Source organism: Callorhinus ursinus, unplaced genomic scaffold (genome assembly GCF_003265705.2).
Source record: "Callorhinus ursinus isolate GAN/ISIS: 27379988/994484 unplaced genomic scaffold, GSC_fseal_2.0 scaffold53, whole genome shotgun sequence".
Classification (NCBI taxonomy): Eukaryota; Metazoa; Chordata; class Mammalia; order Carnivora; family Otariidae; genus Callorhinus; species Callorhinus ursinus.
The window spans coordinates 8497634-8520544 of record NW_027397115.1 but is presented as its reverse complement, the minus strand read 5'-3'; the positions used below and the strand labels follow the sequence as shown (position 1 = coordinate 8520544).

At 54.8% G+C, this 22911-nt stretch overlaps 1 protein-coding gene across 1 annotated transcript; it reads right to left on the bottom strand.

The window, feature by feature from the left end:
* Positions 1-1063: 1063 nt before the first annotated feature.
* PEDS1 (plasmanylethanolamine desaturase 1) lies at positions 1064-22896 on the bottom strand. The gene is made up of 6 exons (XM_025853276.2): positions 22672-22896; positions 14608-14727; positions 6077-6168; positions 4894-5038; positions 3334-3546; positions 1064-1365 (listed from the first exon to the last, which is right to left on the bottom strand). The coding sequence occupies exons 1-6, from the start codon at positions 22793-22795 to the stop codon at positions 1244-1246; spliced, it is 816 nt and encodes a 271-aa protein (XP_025709061.1). The 5' UTR covers positions 22796-22896; the 3' UTR covers positions 1064-1243.
* Positions 22897-22911: the final 15 nt, after the last annotated feature.

Sequence of the window (22911 nt, the reverse complement as noted above, 5' to 3'; positions counted from 1 at the left end):
ACCAGGGGTCAGTAACATTTGCTGAAGGAATTCACTAATAGGGATCTGCCTTCATTGCCTTATCATCATGATCTCCTGCAGGAAGACCATTCCTCATCCAGTGGTGGGTCCCCTCCGAAAGTGTCTGGAGCAGATGGCAACATTAATTCACTGTGTCAGGTGGCGAAGCTCCCATTTTGAAGCCTAAGGGACGAGGAGGGGAGCTAGGAATGAGATAGGGGTGGGGCCTCACCCTCCAGGATCCTTAACCACCCCCCACCCACCAGCCGACCCAGAAACACGAGGCAGCCGAGGTAAGTAGGACTCTTGCTGCTTTGTTATAAATATATTATGTACATCCAAAACATGACATTAAAATATTACTCCGTGTTACAGAAAAGATATTAAGGCTTTCTATTATTTACATTAAACAAGCAAGCACCTTTAAAAAAAAAAAAACAAAACAAACCAAAACAAAAATCCCCATTCTTCCTTCTTGGACATCCCCCTAGCCAGAGGGGACTCTGTGTCCCCTTCCAGATGGCCAAGACCCACTGCAGGGGCTGCACTCTGTGAAGACATCCTCTGATTAGAAATATCAGCTCTGGCTGGAATCCCATGGGCAGATGGGGAGGGGCGGGGGGAAGGGGGTCCAGGCGTGGGCAGGGGAGTCCTGCCTCTTCTCACACCCTCGCTGCACCTGGCCAGCCTTGGGTGAACAGGCTAGGCTGAAGGTGGTGCCTGGGGCTGTCCACCCACCCAGGCTTTCAGGGTCAGTTCGAAGGGCCATGGCAGGGCAATGCTCCAGGCACAGAGAGGTGTGCCTGGGGGGCTCACAGACCACTGGGGGCAAACAAAGAGAGACAGAGAAGACGACTCAGTGGCCCCCAACGCCAGCCACGCTGAAGGGCTGCCCAGTGAGGCGGGGGGGGGGGCTGGGGTTGTGCAGGGAGTGGGTGAGCGTCTCCTCTACCCAAGGAATGGCTAGCAGGGCAGGGCTCCTTTTTCTGCAGAGTCAGGCTTGGAGACAGAGCAGCTCAGGTGGCTGGGGAGGGGCCGAGGAAAGAAAATGAAAAAAAGGAAATGAAAAATCAGTGGCTCAAGTATTCTGTGTCACGAGGGGTGGGCTGGGGGGCGCCCGGGCCCAGCCCAGGAGGCGTCCTCCCCATCTGGAGGGGCCAGCACGAGGAGGCTGGAATTTGGCAGATGGCTTCGGTTTGGGGGGCTGGGGAAGGCTGGCAATAAGGTGGCAGGCTCCGAGGAGTTATTTGATCTTCTGGGCCCATTTCATGTCGTCTGCCCGAGGCTTCTCACCGGTCAGGCCCTGGATGAGGTCCTCTAGGCGTCGCCAGAAGCCTATCTTCTCTAGAGGGTAGTTGAGCCAGCCTGCAGTGGAAACAGGGCAGGGGGGTTTGAACGGGAGAGTGGCAGTTGAGGAGATGGAAGAAAAGTGCTGGCTTTGCCTGGGGCAGGGGCACCGAGGAGTCAGTCTGGACAGGGCAGGGGACAAGGGCTGACCAAAGAATCTGGGGGTGGGGACCTCCCACCCATGGGCTTAGGGGCTGCTCACACATGCCTTCGTCCCCTCACTCATTCGCTTTCTTACCCAGTGCTTATTATGTGCCAGGTACGGTGGCAGCATTTCTTATCACCAGGCTCCCCTGCCACCTCTTCCAGGGAGCCTTCCTTGACCACATCACCCTCTTTTGTTTCGTTACAGCTTTTATGATGACCTGGAACCATTCTCATTAACTCACCCCCTTCCTGTTTTGTGTTGGTTTTTCTCCGCAACTCCCAACACGGCAGAACCCCGTGTTTTTCCACTGGTGATCCCCGGGCACATAGTAGATGCTCAATAAATATTGCTCAAGATCTTACTTCCTCTCTTTTACAGCCTCCCACCCAAATCACGAGGTAGGTACTATCTGTGCCATTTTCCGGATGCAAAGACAGGCTTGGAGGGGAGTCTCCCAGTTAGTGGGTGGCCAAACCAGGATGGATCCTAGGCCTGGCTGAGCAGTTACCTGATCTCAACAGCCTAAATTCTAACCCCTCCCCCTGCCCAAGAACATGACTTTCAGACATACAAAAACTACTTTTTGTGGTTCTCAGTTCTGCCTCCAGAAAGACAACGCACCCCGCCCCCCGCGAAAACCAGGAGCTGTAACTTATCCAGGAGCTATCACATGACAAGCACCTGGCCTCTGCCATAGTGCCATTCACAGCCTGGCCTGGGAAGGCCGTATGTAAGGAGGGTGCTGCAGCCCCATTCCGGGGTGGGGGGCAAGGAGCTGATATAGTTGAGCCGAAGCCGGCCTCACTTACTGCCAGGATGCCGAGAGCACCTCAGTCCCACTGGAGTTTGATGCCAGGGGGCCCCAGCAAACCTGCTCCATTCACCTTTGGTACGGGCCCATGAACCCCCGACGGCATGTGGGTCTCCTTACTGTTCCTCAGCCACACCAGGCATGCTCCTGCCTCAGGGCCTTTGTACTTGCTATTCCCTTTGCCTGAACTGGTCTGTCCTGACTTGGCTGCAGGGGTCCCTCTCACGTTGGTTTCCGATTTCTCACCTCCTTCTATGAACAGCTACTCCTGCCTCCTCACTCCACATGTCTCTGCCCTTTACCCTGCTCTGTCCCCCATAGCATTTCTCACATCTAGACTGGGTCATCTCCCCTCTACTCTGCCCCTAATGCCCTTCGCTCCAGCCATACTAACTACCTTGCAGTTCCTCAAACCAACCAGGCACATGTGTCCTCCTTCAGGCACTTTGCACCTGCTGTTCCTGTGGCCTGGACTGCTCTTCCTCCAGATCTGCATCATTCTCTCCATCAGTTCAAATGTCCCCTTCTCAGTGAGGCCTTCACCGACCCGCCTTCTCTCAAGGGTAAGGTCCCCCAGTTCCTTCTCCTACCCTCTGCTTTGTTTTGCTCCACAGCAGTCGGCATGGTTAAATGTACTGCTTCTGTACTGTCTGGCATGTCCCCTAGGAGAACAGGAATGCCACAAAGGCAGGGATCTGTGCCTGTTCCTTTGGTGCTGTGTCCTAAGCCCAGGAGAGCGCGTGGCACACGGTAGGTGCTCAACAAGTATGAGCTGGCTGGCTGGCTGGGATCACAGCTCCATGAGGTGGGAGGTGGGAGTGGGGAAGGTCGTCCCCCTCATACTGCTGTGTCCTCCAAACCTAGGATGCTTGGCACATAGTAGGTGGGTGTGTGTTGTAAAAGCATGCTCCTGCAGGGCAAGGATTCCAGGAGGACCTCCTCCTGTGACCCCTGCCCTACCGACCCTGAGGATGGGGCTACAGCTGGAGGTGGGGACAACCTATTCCATGCCACCCTGTAGCCGCACCTGTGGTGATGCAGAAGTAGGTCTCGTGGGGAGAGACGTGGTGGATGCGGTGGTGTTTGCGTGGCAGGATGACATGCCAGTCCTGCAGGAGGGTGACCCAGCATGGCAGCCCAAAGTACGTGTGTGACCACTTGTGGATTTGGTTGGTGAAGGTGCCGAAGAGGATCAGGCAGAAGATGAAGCACTCCCAGGGGTACAGCTGCTCCAGGGCTTCTGCAAGGCGGGGAGAGAGTGGTGCCCACAGGGCCACACAGTTGTCACCGGGCGGGGCCACCACCAGCCTGGCCCTCACCACTTGCCCCTGGGCAGCTCCCAGGCCTCCTTCCACCCTCCCCCATGGTCTCAGGCAAGTTCACACTCCCCTCTGGGCCTCAGTCCTCTCTTCTGTTCAGTGGGCAAATAATGGAGTCAGCATTAAGGAATTGTTACAGATGTAGGCTCTGGAGTCAGGCAGAGCTGGGTTCAGGTCCGTGCTCTGAGATTTCTTGGCTATATGAGTTTGGGTCATGCCTCTGCCTCTTTGAGTCTCAACTTCGTCATCAGTAAAATGGGAATAAGTCTTTGTCCAGGTTCCCTAGAAGCAGAGCTTGAGACAAGGGTTCATGTGCTCATAATTTATATGAGGAGGAATGGGGAGGGGGCATCCTCTGTCCTCTGTTCAGAAAAACACCTGAGCGGGTGAGGGAAGCAGGGGGAGGGCTAAGCAATGATGGGGTTGGGGGAGTCTCGTCAGCCTGATCCTGGGGGCAGCATGGGAGGGTTAATGGCTCCACAGAGTTGGTCCCACCCAGAGGTGAGAGGGCTGGTCTTCTGTAGGCTTTTCCTGTCACTTCAGGCTTAGGTTTCAGGCTTATCCCAAGGGGAGAGGTGGAACCTACTCTGGCAGTTCTCAGAAGGGACAGCTGGGAGTTGTTAGCTGCCACCTCTCAGGGCAGCCGGGGGATGGGCGCAGGCCTGTGGAAGAGCATACGGGCGGGCACTGCAGCACCCACCGCACCACAGCAACTCCTCTCATCTACCCACAGAGGGAGCGGCTGCTCTAAGGATCCATGAGGTGTCAAGTTGTTAGAACAAGACCTGGAACGGAGGAAGTACTTATCCCCCCCCCGCCCCCCGCCCCCTTCTGCCCACCTGGCAGATAAGGTAACTGAGGCTCACAGAGGTGAGAATGACTTGCTTGCTTCCCCAAAACAGGCAGAGCAGAGATCAGAACTCAGAACTTGCTGAGTTCACAGCCTATATTCTTCCGACTAAGCCCGGGCAGCGAAGCCAGCAGCCCTCAGGGCCAGGCAGGTCATGCAGATGAGCAAGGTGGGCCAGGTGTAGGACAGCAGGGGGGAGTGGGGCCTGTCTAAAGATGGCGACCGCAGCTCAGCTCCCACCAGTGGGAACGAGGACCCAGGATGGCCAGAGCGGATCGTCCAGGAGAAGCTGGGAACACAGATTTTTATGTCAAATATCCAATTTTATAGGACGAGAACTAAAAATCTTTTCTACGGTTGTGAGGGGACTCTGTCCCCGCAGCCCCTTGCAGCCCACCGCCAGCTGTGGCGCGCTCACCGGGGCTCTGGGTGTGGAACTTGTAGGCCATGTTCAGCAGAGGCAGCAGTGTCAGCAGGCAGTTGTCCCCGTTGGTCTCGATGAAGTCGTGTCGGGTGATGGCTGTGGGGTCGATGTGATGCTCCCGGAAGGGTCGAATGAAAGCCTGGGGTGGGGGTGCCGGTGGGAGAAGGGTTATATGGGACCAGTCAGCCTGTGGTGGCCAGCCTCTCTCCACCACCTCCTGTGCACACTGGACTCGGGCTCGTCTCCCGGCCTCCGGGATGCCAGAACATTCCACCATGCTACTGATAACAGAGCCCACATGGCCTTCAGGGTCCCGGTCTAAACAGCTCTGGCAGAAGGCAGTCGCAATGACTTGGCGGCGACCTCGGGATGGTACTGCCCCACTTGGGGCCTCAGTCTCCCCATCAGCGGTGTGCGGGGAGTTGGAGACAATCTCCACCCCTCTTCCCCACTCTAATACAGCTGAGGACGCCCCTCACAGTGGCAGGCAGGCCCCCTCTATTTCTCCCCTGCGGCCATGCCCTTCCTAGTAACAGTCTCCCCCTCTTCCTCTTGTGTTGGTACAAGCTGTTCCGATGGGGCTGACCCCTCCATCCCCTAGGTAAAAGTGAGCACGTGACCCCGGCCCGGCCAGAGCATCTCTCTGCCATAGTGACTGACAGGGATGCAGAGAGATGGAGTCATGAGAACACGGTATGACCGTCTGTCCTACTGGATCCGGCAACGCTTTACCCTGGTTCTACTCTTGAAATGTTCAGTTACATGAATCAGTCCCTTTATTTGGTTAAGCCAGCTTGTACTGGATGTTGTGTCACAAGCAAAGAAGTCTGATAGAAGGCAAAGTTCAATTAAAATGAACAGTGAGACGCAGCAGGGCTGGCAAAGGAGAATAAGCCGTGGCCCCCAAATTCATGGGATAGTCAGAAAGAGACGTGGCCCCCAAATTCAGGGGGTTCAAAGCTTTCTGACTATCCCATGCTTCATGCTTTCGCTTCCAGAAAATCCCAGGGGGATTTCTAGTCTCTTCTGGTCCCAGAGGAGGGGCATGGGGTCAGGCTGGAATGATGGTTTCCGTCTTTCAAACAGGGAAACAGAAGGCTCAGAGAAGAAGGGGGCTCACCCAAGGTCAGACAGCCCAACCCCCTGCTAGGCGGCAGGGCTGGGTCAATATACGCACCTTCCCCACGATGGGCAGCTCCACGGAGCCCCAAGTGTCAGCTCCCCAGTGCACCAGGCCGGACAAGAAGTCAGCAATGAGAGCACCTGCAACTGTGGGCAGGAGGAGGGTGAGGTGGGGGGTGGGGGACCCCCAGGGGGGCAGTCCTGCCCACCCTCCACCCCACAGTAGGGAGCCCCTCGTTCATTCACTTGCCTGCTTGCTCACTCACTCATTATGGGGGGTGGTGGTGTCCCTTCTCTACTTGGGATGCTTTTCTCCCTGTGAATGGAGCCTTTGGGGTAACACTCCCGTCCCTTTACTTGCTCTGCCCAGGGCATCTGTGGGGACTCATATGCCTGGTGAGTCTGGAGGAAATCAACTGGGCATGCTCAGATCAACTCAATTTTCCCTATCAGGAGCTGCCGGTGCCCTTCTCTGACCCTGATCCCTCCACAGAGGGAAGCCCGCTCTACTTCGGTGTTGCCAGTGACGAGATGGAAATGTCCTCCTGGGCTCTGGTGTCGGAGACACCTGAGGTGCGGACAGGAGCCACGCCTTCCTCCCCAGCCTAGCTTTTGTCACAATAAATGTCATGATTTGGCCTCCGGAAGGAAGCCTTTTCCTTGACTTTGTTCTCCATGTGTTCGGAACTGGACCGGGGTTCCCTCAAAGAGCCCAACACCATTCACTTACTTGAGGGTTCAGGATAATACAGAGGTTAAGAGCTGTTAGATCTGGACTTAAATCCTAGCTGTCTCTCACTAGCCGTGTGATGTTGGGCATGACACTCAGCTCTCTGTGCCCCCGTCTCCTCTAGATGGATGGGCATGGTCATTACAAAAAACACGGCGGCTACCATATATTGAGCACTTTCAGGGCCTGACACAAGTGCTTTACGTGCTTCATCTCAGTGGATTCTCAGTCTGGTCCAAGCTGGTACCACCCTCATGCTCCCCTTACACAGGTGGGTAACGGGAGGCCTGGGGAACAGAAGTGACTAGGCAGAGGCCACAAAGATGGCAAGCGGCACAGCGGGGCTCTTGACCTGCCTTGAGGCCCAAATCTATCACAGCAGGATGCACCACCACCCCTGCACATGGGGGGAAACCGAGGCAGAGTGGCCCGCTACCTGTGCAAGGGAACACCCCAGTGCCGTCCCCATCACTCTCCCTGCTCACTGCCGTCAGCCCTCCTAGCTCATTCCCTTTCCCCATGCACACCCTTCACACACCTCTGCATCTCTCTCTCTCTCTCTCTCTCTCTGCATTTGCTGTTCCCTCTGCCTAGAATATTCCTTCCCCAGGTGTAGCAGAGCATACTCCTTCACCTCCTCCAGGTCTTTGCTCAAACATCTGCTGGGGACACCTGATCTAAAATTATAACCACCCCCATCTTCCAGCATTTCCTGTCTCCTGTCCTTCTTTCTCTCCAAGCACCTATCCTTGTGGACTTCACTCCTGTTTGCTCATGGTCTCAAGAATGTCAACTCCACAAAGGCAGGGGTTTTAGTCTTTTGTTTATGTCTTCATCCCAGTTCCTGGCACTTAGTAGGGGGTTCAGTAAATATTCCCGGAATTAATGCAGACTACTAAGGTACAGTGCTTGGCACAGAGCAAAAAGATCAATTGTTGCTGTTCTTCGGTCATTTTGCCTATCCAGCAACATTCGGTGAGGACCTACTGTGTGCCAGGCTCTCGAGCCAGAGATGTAGCAGACACCAAGCTCACTGTCCCCTGGGGCAGAGCGATGGGGTGGGGGGCGGTGGCAAGCTGTAAACCACGCAGGCCACGAATGCAGTTTCGAGTGGCAGTACGTGTAGTCTGTTGGGTCACAGGACTTCAGGCAAACCCTTTCCCTCCTCCTCTCCAGGCTGGTTCTCCCTGTGAAATCTTCTGAGGCCTAGCTGGGCCATTTAAGGGTTCTTTGAGTTTTGCTAGGGTCCTCAGCTCCTTGGTGATAGGGGACCGGGGCCTTGGGACACTGTGGAGGCTGCAGAAAAACCCCTAGATGCCATCCAGGCTGGGCAGTCCTGCTCCTCAGTGACAGTGCTAGGACGGTGGACCTGGGCTAGGGGAGCGAGGAGGCTGGAGAGACAAAAGCCAACAATGGCTTCTTCTTCTTCTTCTTTTTTTTTTTTAAGATTTTATTTAGGGGCACCCGGGTGGCTCAGGTGGTTAAGTGACTGCCTTCAACTCAGGTCCTAATCCCAGGATCTTGTTCCTTGCTCAGCGGGGAGTCTGCCTCTCCCTCCCTATCTGCCCCTGATCCCCTGCTTGTGCTCTCTTGTTCGCTCTCTCTCTCTCTCTCTCAAATAAATAAATCTTTATTTATTTATTTTTTTAATTTCACCCATTTATTTGAGAGAGCAAGGTGTGGGAGTTATATTCCCCAATAATGCATTTTTAACATCATTGACACAGGGCCTGGCACACAGGAAGCACTCCGTGATGTTAACCACTATCATAAATACTGTTTTTCTAATATTTTATTATTATTTGTTATTATTCTTGTCATCTGTAAGGATTAAATGCTTAGGACGATTAAGGAGATAAGATACGTAACTGGCTTAGGACAAGCCTTGGTACAGTTTAGGGATTAAGAGAGATAAAACAGTTAAGGTGCTGGTACAGGGCGTGGTACCTGTAAGTGATCAATAAATAGTGAGAACAAATAAACAGCTGGCAACCTGGCCCAAAGTAGCAATGCAGGCATATGTCTGCCTACAGGCTTGTGCGTGAATGTTAAGCTTGACTCCTAGCAGCTGCACCTGGAAGGCACCCAGACATCCAACAGCTAAATTGATAAATGCACCATGGTACATCCAGACAATGGAATACTGCTCAGCAGTAAAAAGGATGTGCCATGAGAGAGATAAAGCAGGGAGATGCGACCAAGAGCACCTGCAGTTGGTTAAGCATCTGATTCTTGATTTCGGCTCAGGTCGTCTCATGGGTAGTGAGACTGAGCCCTGTGTTGTCAGGCTCCACACTCCGCGGGGAGTCTGCTTCTCCCTCTCCCCTCCCCACCTCCCCTTCTCAAGTAAATAAATAAATAAAAAGAAAAACTCCAGGGGCACCTGGGTGGCTCAGTGGGTGAAGCGTCTGCCTTCGGCTCAGGTCATGATCTCAGAGTCCTGGAACGGAGCCCGGTTTCCAGCTCCCTGCTCAGCGGGGAGCCTGCTTCTCCCTCTCCCTCTGCTCCTCCCCCCTGCTTGTGCTCTCTCTCAAATAAATAAAAAAAATCTTAAAAAGAAAAGAAAAACACCAGACAAATTCCCATAGAGGGGTGTCCGTGAGATACCACGGCTCCTCAAAACTGTCAAGGTCACCAAAAACAAGGAAAGTCTGAGAAACTGTCACAGCCAAGAGAAGCCTCAAGGAACATGATAAATAAATGTGAGTGGGATTCCTAGATGGGAGCCTGGAACAGAAAAAGGACACGTTAGGTAGAAACTAAGGACCTCTGAATAAATTATGGACTTTAATTCATAATAATGTATCCATATTATATGGTATCTTGATTGTAACAAATGTACAGACACTAATGTAAAATGTAAGACGTTAACAATAAAGGCAACTGGGAGCAGGCGGTGTATGGGAACTCTCCGTACTACCTGCTCGTTTTCTGTAAATCTAAAACTTTTAGTAAATAAAATCTATTTTTGAAAAATTCCATCATCTTATTTCACGTCCATAGTGATGGGCCCCAACACATCCTGACTTTCCAGGGGAGAAAGGACACTCGGAGGGTAAGCGCAGTCGGGGCTGCGGGTGAATGGCCGGGGCCCATAGTGAGGGCGGTTCACAATGATGCTGAGCCTTCATGTCCGGGTCTGAGAAATGGGGACTTTAATAGCACTTACTTTCCTTAAGTACAGTAGGTTAATAAACTGGGCTAATGCACGGAAAGTCAGTCCCTGGAACATGGTAAGCGCTCCCAAGGTAGCTCCAGGGGTTACCCACCTCCCCAGGTCTCAGTCTTGTCATCTGTCGAATGACCAGCACCTGACCTTTGCAGGCTGCCAAGCAGGGAGGGATGTGTGCTTTGGACAGATGTCAGGAATTATTTTTGGAGAGAAGGAGCCCCCCCCCCCCGCCCCGGGCTCTCTGAGCCCCAGGCCTCTGCAAGCGGCTGTTTCTAGAGCAGTGACTCCAGGAGTCATTGGCCTGCTGCCTGAGGAGGCTGTAATGGGGGGCAGGGGTGGCCAAGGCAAACACACAGGGCATCTTTGTCCCAGTGCAGGTGGCAGCGGCTGGAGTTGGCTCATCCTGGGCACAGCTTGGGCCTGGTCAGCACCCCATGTGCAGGACACTGGAATAGGGTACAGGATGGTGAATAACTCACTCGGGGCCGTCCTGACCCACTGGGTGGGGCCTTCATCTGGCCACAGGTCACCCAGCTGTGCCTTGTTAGCCCCCTCCCATTTCAAGGCCTGAAGTGGAGACCGTGAGAGCAGCTAAGACTGATGCGATCATGCCTGGGGGGCTCAGCCGGTTGAGCGCCCGCCTTCGGCTCAGGTACGATCCCAGGGTCCTGGGATGAAGCCCTGCATCGGGCTCCTTGCTCAGCAGGGAGCCTGCTTCTCCCTCCACCTGCCGCTCCCCTGCTTGTGCTCATATGCTCTCTCTCTCTGACAAATAAATAAAATCTTAAAAAAAAAAAAAAAAAGAAAGAAGCAGCAATCAGCTGAAGGCAGGCTGCTCCACAGGGGCTGGGCCAAAACCTGGCTTTTTTTTTTTTTTTTTTACCCTCTTTCAGCTTGACTCCTCACCTGATCCGAGGCCAGGTGACCTCTGACTTCACCACCAGTCTTTGCATTCACTGTGTTCCCTTGCCTGGAACACGCCTCCTCTACCAGGACACCAGAAACTAGTTCTACTCACTCCTCAAGGGCGAACTCACAAGCGCCCAAGCTCTTCCTCCACTTTCCCCAGGCACAGCCAATAGCTCAAGGCTCCCAGGGACATTCGCTTGTTCACACTTTCACTGATGACAACACTGTCCTTGTCAAGGTCACTGATGGCCTCCGCGTGGCCAAATCCGGTGGTCTCCTTGCTGCCCCATCCTGCTGGTCTGCTCCACGGCCATTCCTAGTTGACCCCCAAGTCTTCTGGAAACACATTCTCCTTCTGCCCTCTGCAACCCCTCCTGCCCCCTCAGCTGGCTCTTCCTCCTTCCCCCACAGCCTGGAGGCACGGGGGCCTTGGGCCTCTTCTCTGCCTGCACTCAGCCCCTGGGGACACTCTGCCAGCATCTGAGCTTCAAATACCTCTTCTACTGAGAGGACTCCCAGATTTCTATCTCCGGCTGCCTTCCCGGACACCACACTTGGATTTGCAATTTCCTGCTTGGCACCTCGCCCTGGCTCTCAGGCAGGCAGCTCAAGCATCTCCCCCCAAGCTGCCTCTTCCCACCCCTGTTAACGGCCACCTCATCCCTTCCATCAAAGCCTGAGAGTTGCCACTGACAGGCCCTCTCTCACCTCCACAGCCAAGCTGACAGGACACGTTGGCCGCTCGCCTCGCACTGCTCACCAAAAATCTGACGATTTTTCGCTGCCTCCACTGCCCTACCTGGTCTGGGCCACCATGCTCGCCTCCTCTCCGGGCCTCCCTGCCCCCATCCATCTTCCCTGTAGCTCACCAATGGCCCCTCGTGGCCCGTAGAACAAAACCGTGAGTCCAGACCACGGCCCTGCAGTCTACACCCCACTCCTCCCACCTCTGAGCTGCCACCAACTACTTTTCCTCGGATCAACCTTCTCCAGCCACACTGGCTTCCCGTCTGTTCTCTGGGCACACACCAAGCCTCTGGGCCTTTGTACCTGCTGTTCCCTGCTGCCCCTCCCCCAGATACCTACCTGGCCTCTTCCCTCGCCTCCTTCAGGTCTCCCTGCAAATACCACTTTTCCAGAAGGGCCTTCCCTGCCTGTTCTCTTATCTTGGTTTTGCTTCCCAGCATTGCATCATTGGTCCATGTTTATTAACTGGGCACCTTTTCATGCTTCCGCCTCCCCTGGTTTCCAGGGCCTGTCAGAGGTGCCAGAACCTCTGGGGAGATAGTGCTGGGCTAGAGGCAGGCTCTGCAGACTGGCATGGTGCCTGGCCTCCTGCGTGTTAACACACAAATCAGGGTGGATACTTAAATCGATTAGGGACTTTGCAAGCACCACTATCAGGAGATTGTCTGCTCTTATCAGCCCAGAGGCAAAGGTGTGGGATGCAGGAGCTGGTGTCACACACTGTGACTGGACCGCCCGAGTTCCTGAGCCAGGGATCAGAAGGAAGTTCTGATCCCAACCAGGGAAGGGAGGTGGTGACCTGCCTGGGACACCCAGGCTCCTGGCTCACACAGCACACACCTGGGCTCCCACATGTTCTCCTCCCGGTGCTAACTGGAGGCTGTCCGGCCCCTGCTGGGAGAGGCTGTGGCTTAAGAGCTGGGCAGGTCTGGACGTATGATCCCAGACTCAGCTGCTGCCCTGGGGACGGCCAACTGGCAAGTCACCTGGCCTCTCAGAGGCTGGTGATCAGAGCCTCCTCGCTAGGTTGACACCAGGAGTTAAAAAGTGCCCAACGTGCAGCTTGGTGCACAGCAGGCACTTGGGAAATACCCGCTGCTAAACAGAGCTCTATGTCGGAGGGCCTCCTCCCCACCTCTGCTCAGTCACCGGTACCTCGGTAGCTACACACACCTGCATTTTGCCCATACAACAGCCCAAGGAGGCAGGTACTGCAAGCAGCCCCAATGTACAGATGTGGAAAACAAGGCTCAGAGATGCAACAGCACCTGCCCAAGGTACCCCACAGCCACAAGGTAGGAGAGCTGGGCCAGGGCCTGCTCGTCACCACCCCAAGATGGGGTACCAGGGCTCATGCTGGCTACATTCCTGCCCTTGAATGTAGTGCCTGGAGGCCGAGAGGCTGCAGGTGAGGTCCTTCTCACCCCTGGGCAAAGGGGGCATGTGTGGCTCCTGAGGTGGGGCCCAGGCTCCCCAGCACCGGATGGGTTAACTCCTTGTCCTCCAGCTGGCCCAGCCCCCAGCACAGGCCCACCCCACCGCAGACCCAGATGGCTCAATTAGCCAGCCTGAGCACTACTGGCTTAGGCGACCAGAGTGCTTTTAATGAGACTGTGGGAGCTGAACACTTAGGGAGGACCAGGAGGGCGGACCAAGGGCACAGATGCCCCCTCTGCCTGGGAGCCTGGGGCAGGGGAGGGGATGAGTGCCCGAGTCTGAGGGCAGAGGGGAGGCTGGTGCGCGGACAGGAGGGAACGGAGTCACCCCAGGACCTGGGAGTGGAGATGGTGAATGAAGAACTGGGTTGTGCTTCTGGCTTGAGGTGTGACGCTGGCCTGCCCTTCTCTAAGCCTCAGTTTGCTCATCTGGAAAATGATGACAAGTGTAGCATCCAACTCCCTGGCTGTGGACGGGGGAGGCCCGACCAGTGGGAAACACGAGCAGGTACTGTAAGTTGCAGCTTGCTCATTCATTCATTCCCTGATTCAATAAATATTTATCAAGTACCTACTGTGTGCCAGGCCTCATGCTTGGGGCTGGGCTGCAGCAGTGAACACACAAGAATGTCTGCTCGCAGGGATCTGAGATTTGAGTGGAGGGAGACAGATACTGAGCAAATAAATACATTGTATAACAGTATGCTGAAGTGATGGTGTATGGTAGGGCTGCTATTTTTTGAGGGGTAATCAGGGAGAGCCTCCCTGAGGAGGTGACCTCTGCGTAGAGACCCAGATGAGGAAGTGAATCAGGTAGGTGTCTGTGGGAAGAGAGTTCCAGGCACAGGAACAGCATGTGCAAAGGCCCTGAGATATGAGTGTGTCCAACAGTGCATGGCGGAGACCCAATGAGGAGGCCCGTGTGGAGGGAGCATGCTGTCCCAGAGAAGAGTGGAGGGAGATGGTGTCTGAGGAGGAACTGAGGAGTCGGTGTTTTATTCTACGTATACAGAGAATGGGGGTGTGGCATGACCTCACTGGGGATCTAACGCGATCCTTCTGGCTACCAGTGAAGAACGGACAGTGGGGGCAAAGGGGAAGGTTGGGAACCAGGGAAGAGGCTCCCACTAAAGTCCGGGCAGGAGAGGCCAGTGGCCGGACCAGAGTGAGAACAGCGGAGGTGGAGAATAATGTTTGGATTCTGGGGCTTCTCCCTCTCCCTGCCTCCCACTCGTGCTCTCTCTCAAATAAACAAATAAAATCATTAAAAAAAAAAAAAAGGTAGAGCCAAGGGCATTTGCCGAGGGCTGGCTATGGAACGGAAGACAAAGAGAGGAACTGAGGATGATGCCCAGGGTTTTGGCCCAAGTAAGAGGAGGAACGGAGGTGTCACTGAGACAGAGGTGGGGTCCCCACAGCACGTCCTTGATTCACATGTGCACACAGGCACGTGCGCGCACACACGTGGGCATGCACAGCCACACACTGTGACACGTGTGTGCAAGTTGCCATCAGAGTGGTGCAGACAGTGGGTAGGTCCCTGACCCCTGGGGAACCCGAGGGAGGCAGAGAGCGGGGCCCCAGGCACTCACCGACACCCAGCATGACGAGGGGTGTGTGCTCCCAGCGGGCCACCAGCAGGAGGTGGACCAAGTTGTGGGCGATGAGGCTGAGGCACAGGACCACGCAGCACCACTCCTGGAAGCGCTTGCCTGCAGGGACAGGAGGCCAGAGGTGAGCGGGGGGCAGGTGGTGAAGGCTGTGGGGCTGGGACTAAAGCCAGGCAGGGCCGGACCTGTACAAGCTCTTCCACGTGTTCAGAGTCTAACGTGCGCGGCACAGGCTGAACATAGGGGCTGCCGTGAAGAAAAGGCCTCAGCCTACCCATTTCACAGATGATGTCACTGAAGCCCAGAGAAGGGAAAGAGTCGGCCCAAGGCACTGGCCCATGAAGCTGGCCTTGCACAGGCCAATTCTTTGGCAGACAGGACCAGAACTTGTCTTCTGGGCCCTTGTGGGCTCTTTGGAGAAGCTCCAGGGAACTTTAATGAGCTTTTTTTTAACTGACCTCATGGCATCACTTGTCCCCTTTTGTACATAATTATTTGGAGGTGGAGGCTACTGACACCTTTTAACTCTAGAGGATCAGATCCTGTCCAACATCCATCAAGCAGGGCTCCAATGAGTCAGGGATTTAGGAGAAATGGGCCTTGGTTACCACTTCTAGGGCTCCTGCCAGGAGCAGGGGGTCTGGTAGCACAACACAGGAGATGAGGGGCCGCAAACCCCCAAAGCCTCCAGGGGCCAGGCAGGTGATGTGGAGTAAGGTGGGCTGCGTGGGGGCTGTGGGTTGCGGCACCCGTGCCCTTTGTGAAGGAGGGTCACTAACGTGCAAACTCCTGCCAGGTGGGAGGGCAGGCCCAGGGTGCCCGAGCTTCTAATTCCCAAGAGAAGCCAGAAATCAAGACATGGGTGTGAAATCTTTTTAAATCTCCTGCCACATATTTTTAAAAGGCATGTGAGCTCAGACAAGCTGATTCACTCACTGCTGCAGCTCTGTCTGAGGTGTCTTTTGGGAGGGTCTCAACACTGGAAACAACGGAAGTGTCCAGCGCCTGGGGGATCAGCCAAATTAATTTGGTCCATGGCATCCTTGCAGCCAGAAAAAAATGCCTGGGTGGCTGTTTATACGTGGACATGGAGGTGTCCAGGACAAGAACGCAAAGTGCTAACCAGCAGCCATTTATGTAAGAAAAGAAAAAGCTACCTGGTCAAGACTGGCTTTCACTTAACCCCCTTGGAATTTAGTATTTGTGAATGTACTCCTCTACCAAAAATCTTTTGTAATTTGTAAATTAAAATTTAAAAATATAAAAGGGAGGGGCGCCCGGGTGGCTCAGTTGGTTGGGCGACTGCCTTCGGCTCAGGTCATGATCCCGGGGTCCTGGGATTGAGCCCCGCATCGGGCTCCCTGCTTGGCGGGAGGCCTGCTTCTCCCTCTCCCACTCCCCCTGCTTGTGTTCCCTCTCTCGCTGTCTCTCTCTCTGTCAAATAAATAAAATCTTTAATAAAAAAAAATAAAAATAAAAATAAAAATATAAAAGGGAGGAAAAACATTGCGTGGGTGGTGCAGATTGTGCCACAGGAACCCTGGGGATACTGTTTTCCCAGGCAGCTGGTCCCAAGGGCATGGAAGACCCTTAATGATAATAATTTTCTTATCATTAGTGTTTAACATCTACTGAGCAGTTGCTATGGGCCAGGTGCCTACTGAGGTGATGCCAATTTGCAGATCAGAGATCAGAGGGTCAGAGTGGTCCCGAGGAAGTAACCTGAGGCTGCATAGCTAGTTGGCTACAGACTAGGATCCTATGGCTGGGCAGGTCCTTGTGAGTGACGAACACCTGAAGGGGACATGGCAGAGAGAGGGGTCCTCCTGTGTCTGTCCTCTCTTAGTGCTTGCTATTCCCTTCACTCGCTTCTGACCTGGAGTGACTCTGGCAATGCCCTTGCAGACTTCCACCTCCAGGAGGCCATCCATGATGCTCCCTTTGACTCTTGGACTCCCCCCGGCATACGGCTGCCCCTATGACATCCATCTTCCCTGACCCAAATGTGAAGTCAGGAGGCCCAGGACCATGGCCGGCTTGCTCACCAGGGCCCTGGCACACAGCTGGTACTCAATAAATGTCCATGGAATGAACAAATTCATGAACAGAATCTTAGAGGACAACTGCCAGGCTTTGTCTGTGGGGGCACCTCACCAGAGCACCTTCAAAGGAAGTATCAGGCATTGCACTGCTCCTGCTAGGGAAATAGGTCCAGAGAGAGAGAGAGAGAGAGAGAGAGAGAGAGAGAGAGAGAGAGAGAGAGAGAGAGAGAGAGAAGGGCCTTGGCCAGGACCTACAACAGCATGCTGAGCCCTGGGCCAGAATCAGAACAGCTGCCCTCCCTTTGCCCGTAAAAAGACCAAGGGTCAGAGGGGGAAAGGGCCACGCCCAGGGTTGCATCCCCTCAGCCCCATCTTGTACAGATGAGGACAGCGCAGTCCAGCAAGGGCGAGGACCCCGACAAGAGCCCCACAGCAGCAGATGTGGGCCTAGAACCTCTCGCATCCCACTTCTTAGTGGCTGTTTCCCTTGGGCCATGTGACCCTGTTGCTCCAGCAGCCCCTACCTGGGGTCACTGTAATCCAGCCCAGCATGGCCTTCCCCTTTCTGGTTCCTGCTTGTGGCCCAGGCCTGGACTTAGAAGCAGAAGTCGGCAGGGGGAAGGTGGAAGGGGTAAGGAAAAGGTGATTCTTCAATGCCAGCCAGCCTGCCTGCCTGGCCTGGTAACATGATGGAGTAACAGTAACAATGGCCGACGCACACTGAGGCCTATCACAGCTGGGGTGCCAGGTGCAGCCCACATTAGAAATGCCGCAGACGAGCTCCCTACAGCACATTTTGCTCTCGGCTTAAAAAAAAAAAAAAAAAAAAGCTATATTAAAAAAAAAAAATCACCTACGATTCCTAATTTCCTGCTTCCCTTGAGAACGCAAGGCTCTGGGCACCCCAGGCCTGAGCAGCAGTAGCTGCCCGTCCCCATCAGATGGGGCAAGAGCTCCTGGTTCAGCCCAGTCTCCTCCCTTTCCTGCGGCCTCCTATTGGGTGGCTTCCTTAGGGGGCAGCAATCACCAGCATTTTGAGCTGGATACACGGTCCCTCATTCAAGTCTCAATGCTTCCAGGGATGAGCTACGTGATCTCACTTCCCAGGTGAGGAAACTGAGGCTCAGTGGGTAAAAATGAAGAGCTGGGTTTGGGTCCTGGGCTTGTCAATGGGACACGTTAGCCTGGATGCTGGGAGCTGTCCTGGTTCTAAAGAGCGCCCAGCTCTTTCGGCTTGCCTTGGAGAATGTCCCTGAAATCTGAATAGTTTCCCAACTAAACGCCATCTATCTTTGGCCTCTGGAATCTGGATCCTTTCCAGACCAAGTGCTCGAACTTTGAACCATAAAGAATACATCTATAATAGTAAGTGGCCCTCACTGAGCACCTACTATATGCCAGTTACGGTGCCAGGGATGAGCTCAGCCAGCCCTTGCCATACACTGTGGGCTGGGGACCATTTGCCCTTTCCTTCAGAGGGAGAAACGAGGCCTGAGAGATGAAATGACTGGTCCAAAGTCACAGCATGGACAGTCAGCCTGGCTGGGCCTGCGAGGTCAGGCGGTCTAAGTAGTGTCACTATACAGATGGGCAGACTGAGGTCCAGGGGGGAGAGAAGGGCTTTGCTTAGGACACGAGCGCTCAGGCCATCTCTGGCAGAGTGCTGGGCCTTGTTTTCCTGAGCCAGCCCCTGGCCTGGCCAAGGCCCATGATCTGGCCTCTGAGTTATGGCAGTAAATGCCTGCTGGCCTGGGGAGGAGATCGGGCTTGTGTGTGGTGGTTATGGAGGGCTGGGAGGAGCAGGGGAGGCCAGGTGTCAGGCCTTGCTTTCCTGGGGGCAGGCCACGGCGGCCAAGGGCTTGGCATCAGGCCCGACTCTTCTTGTTTCAGTGAGACAAGCCCTGAATAACCTGCACTTCTGATGGCCCCTGGCGTCGGGGAGGTGAGGGCTGGAGGCTGAGACAGGAGGCTGAGAAAAGGCAGGAACCAGAGACAGACAGAGGAACAGAGAGAGGCAAACAGATGACAGAGAACAGGAAGTAGAGACACAGAGAAATGAGAAATGGAGAGACAGGAAGAGAAGAAACACAGAGACATGAAGAGATTATAGGGAGACAGAGAAAAAAAGACAAAAGAGCGCCGCCAGAGAGGAGAGACAAAGAAATGGAAAAAGAACAAGACTGAGGGAGACAGAGAGAAAACTCAGCCCAGAGTGGCAGGGACCAGGCCTGGCCTGGAAAGGGGCCCCAGGTCTCTGGGTTCAGTCAGACCCATTTTGGGGGACCGAATCCTTGCCCTGACCCCAAGCTAAGAGATCCTTGTACCCCCCAGGGCCAGAGGTACCTGTAGTTAGCCAGGGTGGTTTGAACAGCTGACTCCAGGGACCCCTGAGGGTCCACCCCTGGAGCCCGGGGCACCTGAGACGTGGCGCGCACACACACACACACGCACACAGCCAGGTTTCAGTGGGTACCTGCTGGGAAGCCATGGGAAGCCTTACCTCCAGGCTTGCCCACGAGGCCTGCCAAGCCCACCAGGTCCCTCACAAATCCTGGCACAGGGCAGGCTGCTGCTGTGAACCCCGAATCCCGAGCACAGCGGGCTAGGGGACCCTCCATGACTCCCAGGATCCACAGGACCAGGCCCCAACTTCCTAGCCAGACACTAGGAGCCCACAGGAAAGGGCCGAGGCTGCCTCGCTCCTTGGCCCTTGCTGTTCCCACCACCCAGTGCTGCCCCGATCAGACTACTCACAGCTCCCTGCAGACACTAGGCCCACTTGCTCTGTCCCCGGCCCTGCACGTATGCTGCTCCACTGACCTGGAACACTGGGCCCCTCCTGCACACCCACCCCGGGCTGGCTCCCTTCCACAGTGAAGATTAAGAACACGGAACCTAGAACATTCCCCTCCTTCCACCAGTGTTCTGGTTCTGGCCCTGGTGCTAACTGTGTGATTGTGGGCAAGTCCCTACTCCTTGCTAAGCCTCAAGAAATGTCTTCAAGATGGATAGGGGGACCATGAAGTGCCAGGCAAATCAAACACAAGCAGTCCCTGGCCTTGCTGACCCTGCTCTCTGGAAGGGGCGGATGCAGGCTTGATCCTAAACAGGACAAGCATTAGGAAGAACACATGTAGGGGCTAGGCTATGAGGAGGCTACAGGAGGAGGAGGAGGTGGTGGTGGTGGTGGTGGTGGTGGTGGGGGAAGCCTCAGTTTCCTGCCCTGAAAAATACAGTTGGTACTGAGGGGACACCTCAGACAGTTGTAGGGAGGATGAAATGAGATCATGTGAAGAAAATGTCCAGCACAAGCAGTGCTAAATAAATGTCAACTATGTTAACTGCCTTATTATTGCTGCCAACTGTCAGGGTGCCAATCCACCTCTGGCCCCAAGAATATCAAGAATTCAGTCCTGGAACCCAGAAGCTTCTCCTACTCTCTCCTTGCTCATTTTTCTCCAGTCCATGGGACTCCTTGGTGTTCCACAAACATTCTGGGCATGCTCCCACCTCAGGGCCTTTGCATTTGCTGGGTCCTTGGTCTGGACCAATCCTTCCTCAATTATCTTCAGGCCTCCCTCCCTTCATGTCTCTGATCAAATATTACTCACTCCGTGAAGCCTTAACTGCCCCCTCCCTAAATGTTACTGCCCCCAACAACATTTCACTTCCCCCTTTTCTGCTATATATTTGCTCCATAATGCTTGCCACCACTGGGCAAGGGAGCTACTTTCCTTATTTACTGGGCTTAGTAAAATACCAGCTCTATTTTTCCTGTCTTATTCACTGCTTTGCCCTCAGGGCCTAGAATGGAGACTGGGACAAAGATGCTCCATATGTATTGAGCCTGGTCCCTCATTTTATAAGTCAGGTCCAGAGAAGGTCGAAGTACTTCTACAAGGCCACACAGGAAAGGAACAGAGACAGAGGGAGAGAGGCCTACGAAATTTGGAGAAACCAGTCTGTCCAGTCTCCTGCTTCTCCACTCCTCACTCAACACCTCGCCTCCTCACAGCTCCGAGTCAAGAGGAGATAAAGCCTTTACCGAAGGTTTGGGGCATCTGGAGGCTGTCTGCAGCCTCAGATCCCTGCATGGCTGTTCTTCAGAGGGTGAAGGGCATTTGGGGAAATCAGAACCAGACAAAGATGCAATCATGGGGGAATGGAGAAATGGCAGTCTCTTGGGGGAGCTCAGAATGCCTGAGTATGATTTGGTTGAAAGTGGGCAGGGTTTACCCAGGTGGGCAGAGCCGGACACCAAAGGAAGAGGCCTTTGAATCCTTACCCTCGAGTTTCAGGTGGTGAGTCTGACGACAAGAGAGGTAAAACACCTTACTCCAAGACTCACAGGAAATACCAGACTAATGGGGTAGCAATAGGGAGCGCCTACTGTATGCCAGGCACTGCATCAAAGTGGATGATCTCATTTCCTCTTCCCTCAAACACTAAGGAGCAGGTAAACTTTATGTCCATTTTAGAGGTGAGGAAACTGAGGCTCAGGGAGGGAAAGTGGCTTGGCCCAGGTCATACAGCAAGAAGCAGTGGGGATGCCAAACCCAGCCTATCCCAGGAAGTGCAGGAGGTTTTAGGTCTATAGGCTAGGTGCTTTGGGAACAAGCTAAAGAAACCACGGCATCATGCACCAGGTACCCAAGTCATAAAAAAAAAAAAAAAAAAAAAAAATCACACCCAGAGCATGGAATTGCAAGTCCAGAAAGGGCCTCTGGTGACCCAGGACTCAACAAGAAAGCAAATGGCCCAAGGTCACACAGCCAGTGATGGCAGAGATGGTAATGCAAACCCAGGCCAGTCGGAGTAGAAAGCCAAATGTGGTGGTGGACCCATGCCCACCCCAGGCAAGGGCTGTGCATGGTGGCTGTCCCCTGGCAAAAGGAAAGATGTCAGAATGTTTGACAAACAAAGCTTGGTGTGATGGTGACATCCAGGCAGAGAGGCCTCCTGCAGCTCCCAGTCACCTGACTCTGGAGTTCTCCATGGCATTTCCTTAACCCCTGGGGACAGAGCGCCCAGGCAATGAGATTCCTTGGGCTCTACTGGAAGTCAGAGAAGAGTGGGAGAGCCGGTGCTTGCTGGAGCATAAATAGTAGGCACAGCAGGAAGGAGCCAGAGACCACTATCTAAGGGCAGAACAGGGGGTAAGGGTCTCTAAACTGTGGTCTGGTTTGGAGAATGAAGGGGGCTGATAACACATGCAATGGGAATGGGGCAAGGGCTGGGCTTGGGATTTGCATACGGGAGGAGCTTAAACTGAAAGATTTACAGTGCCCTCACCACTCGGGATACCGGAATAGAGGAACAGAGTAAGAGCTGAGGCTCCTCTTTGCTGGGGGAGTGGGTGGTCTGTGGCCACTGAAGCTGTAACTAGAATGGGGCTTGGGGGAAGGGCGGCGCCTGGGGCACTAGGTAGCTGGGGGTCCCTGAGTTGCGGTTCCTAGAGCAGGGAGGCTGACGTGCCCAGATTTTGGGGGTGAGGTCACTGTTTGCTGCCCAGGGCCCCGGCTGGGGCACAGATGGGGCCCTCGGGTGTGAATTCCGGATCTGGGGAACCTGGGATGGGATGTGACTTTTAAGAAGCGGGGGGGGGGGGGGGGGGGGGGGGGGGAAGTGGCAGTGCATGCAGCTGACGGGTTGCCTGGGATGGGGGTCCCTAAGTCTAGGGCGCTCTTTGCAGCCGCGGATGCTTTGAGGCTAGGATCCGGATCTGGGGGTGCGATGGGAGCTCTCTATGTGGCCCGGGGAGCTGATACGGCAGTTCCTTGATATAGGGATTGTGCATCTAGAAAGCCCCATGGCTGGAGCTCTGGCTTGAGCTTGGAAGGGGCCCTGGGGTGGGGTCCCCGGACTTGGGGGCGCTATTTGCAAGTTCAGAAGCCGAGGCTGGAGTTCTGCATCGGGGCCTGAGGCTGAGGTTCCGATCTGGGGAACCCGGGGTCGCTGTCCACAGCCCTGCTGCAGGCCCAGAGGGGGGGCCCGGAGATCTTACCTGGAGAATAGAGCGCGGCCAGTTCGCGGGCCCCGGCGTGCTGCGCGCCCCAGCGCCGGCAATACGCCGCCTCATCCTCGTCGAGTTCCGGCTGCTGACCCGGCCCATCCTCGGCGCCCGCCATGGCCACTCACCCGACCCGCCCGGTGCGCTCCGCTGGCGGCGGCAGGGCCGCGGAATCGCGGCGAGATCACGCCGCCCAATGACCGCTCAGCCCCCGGCACGGCGGAGGCGCAAGCG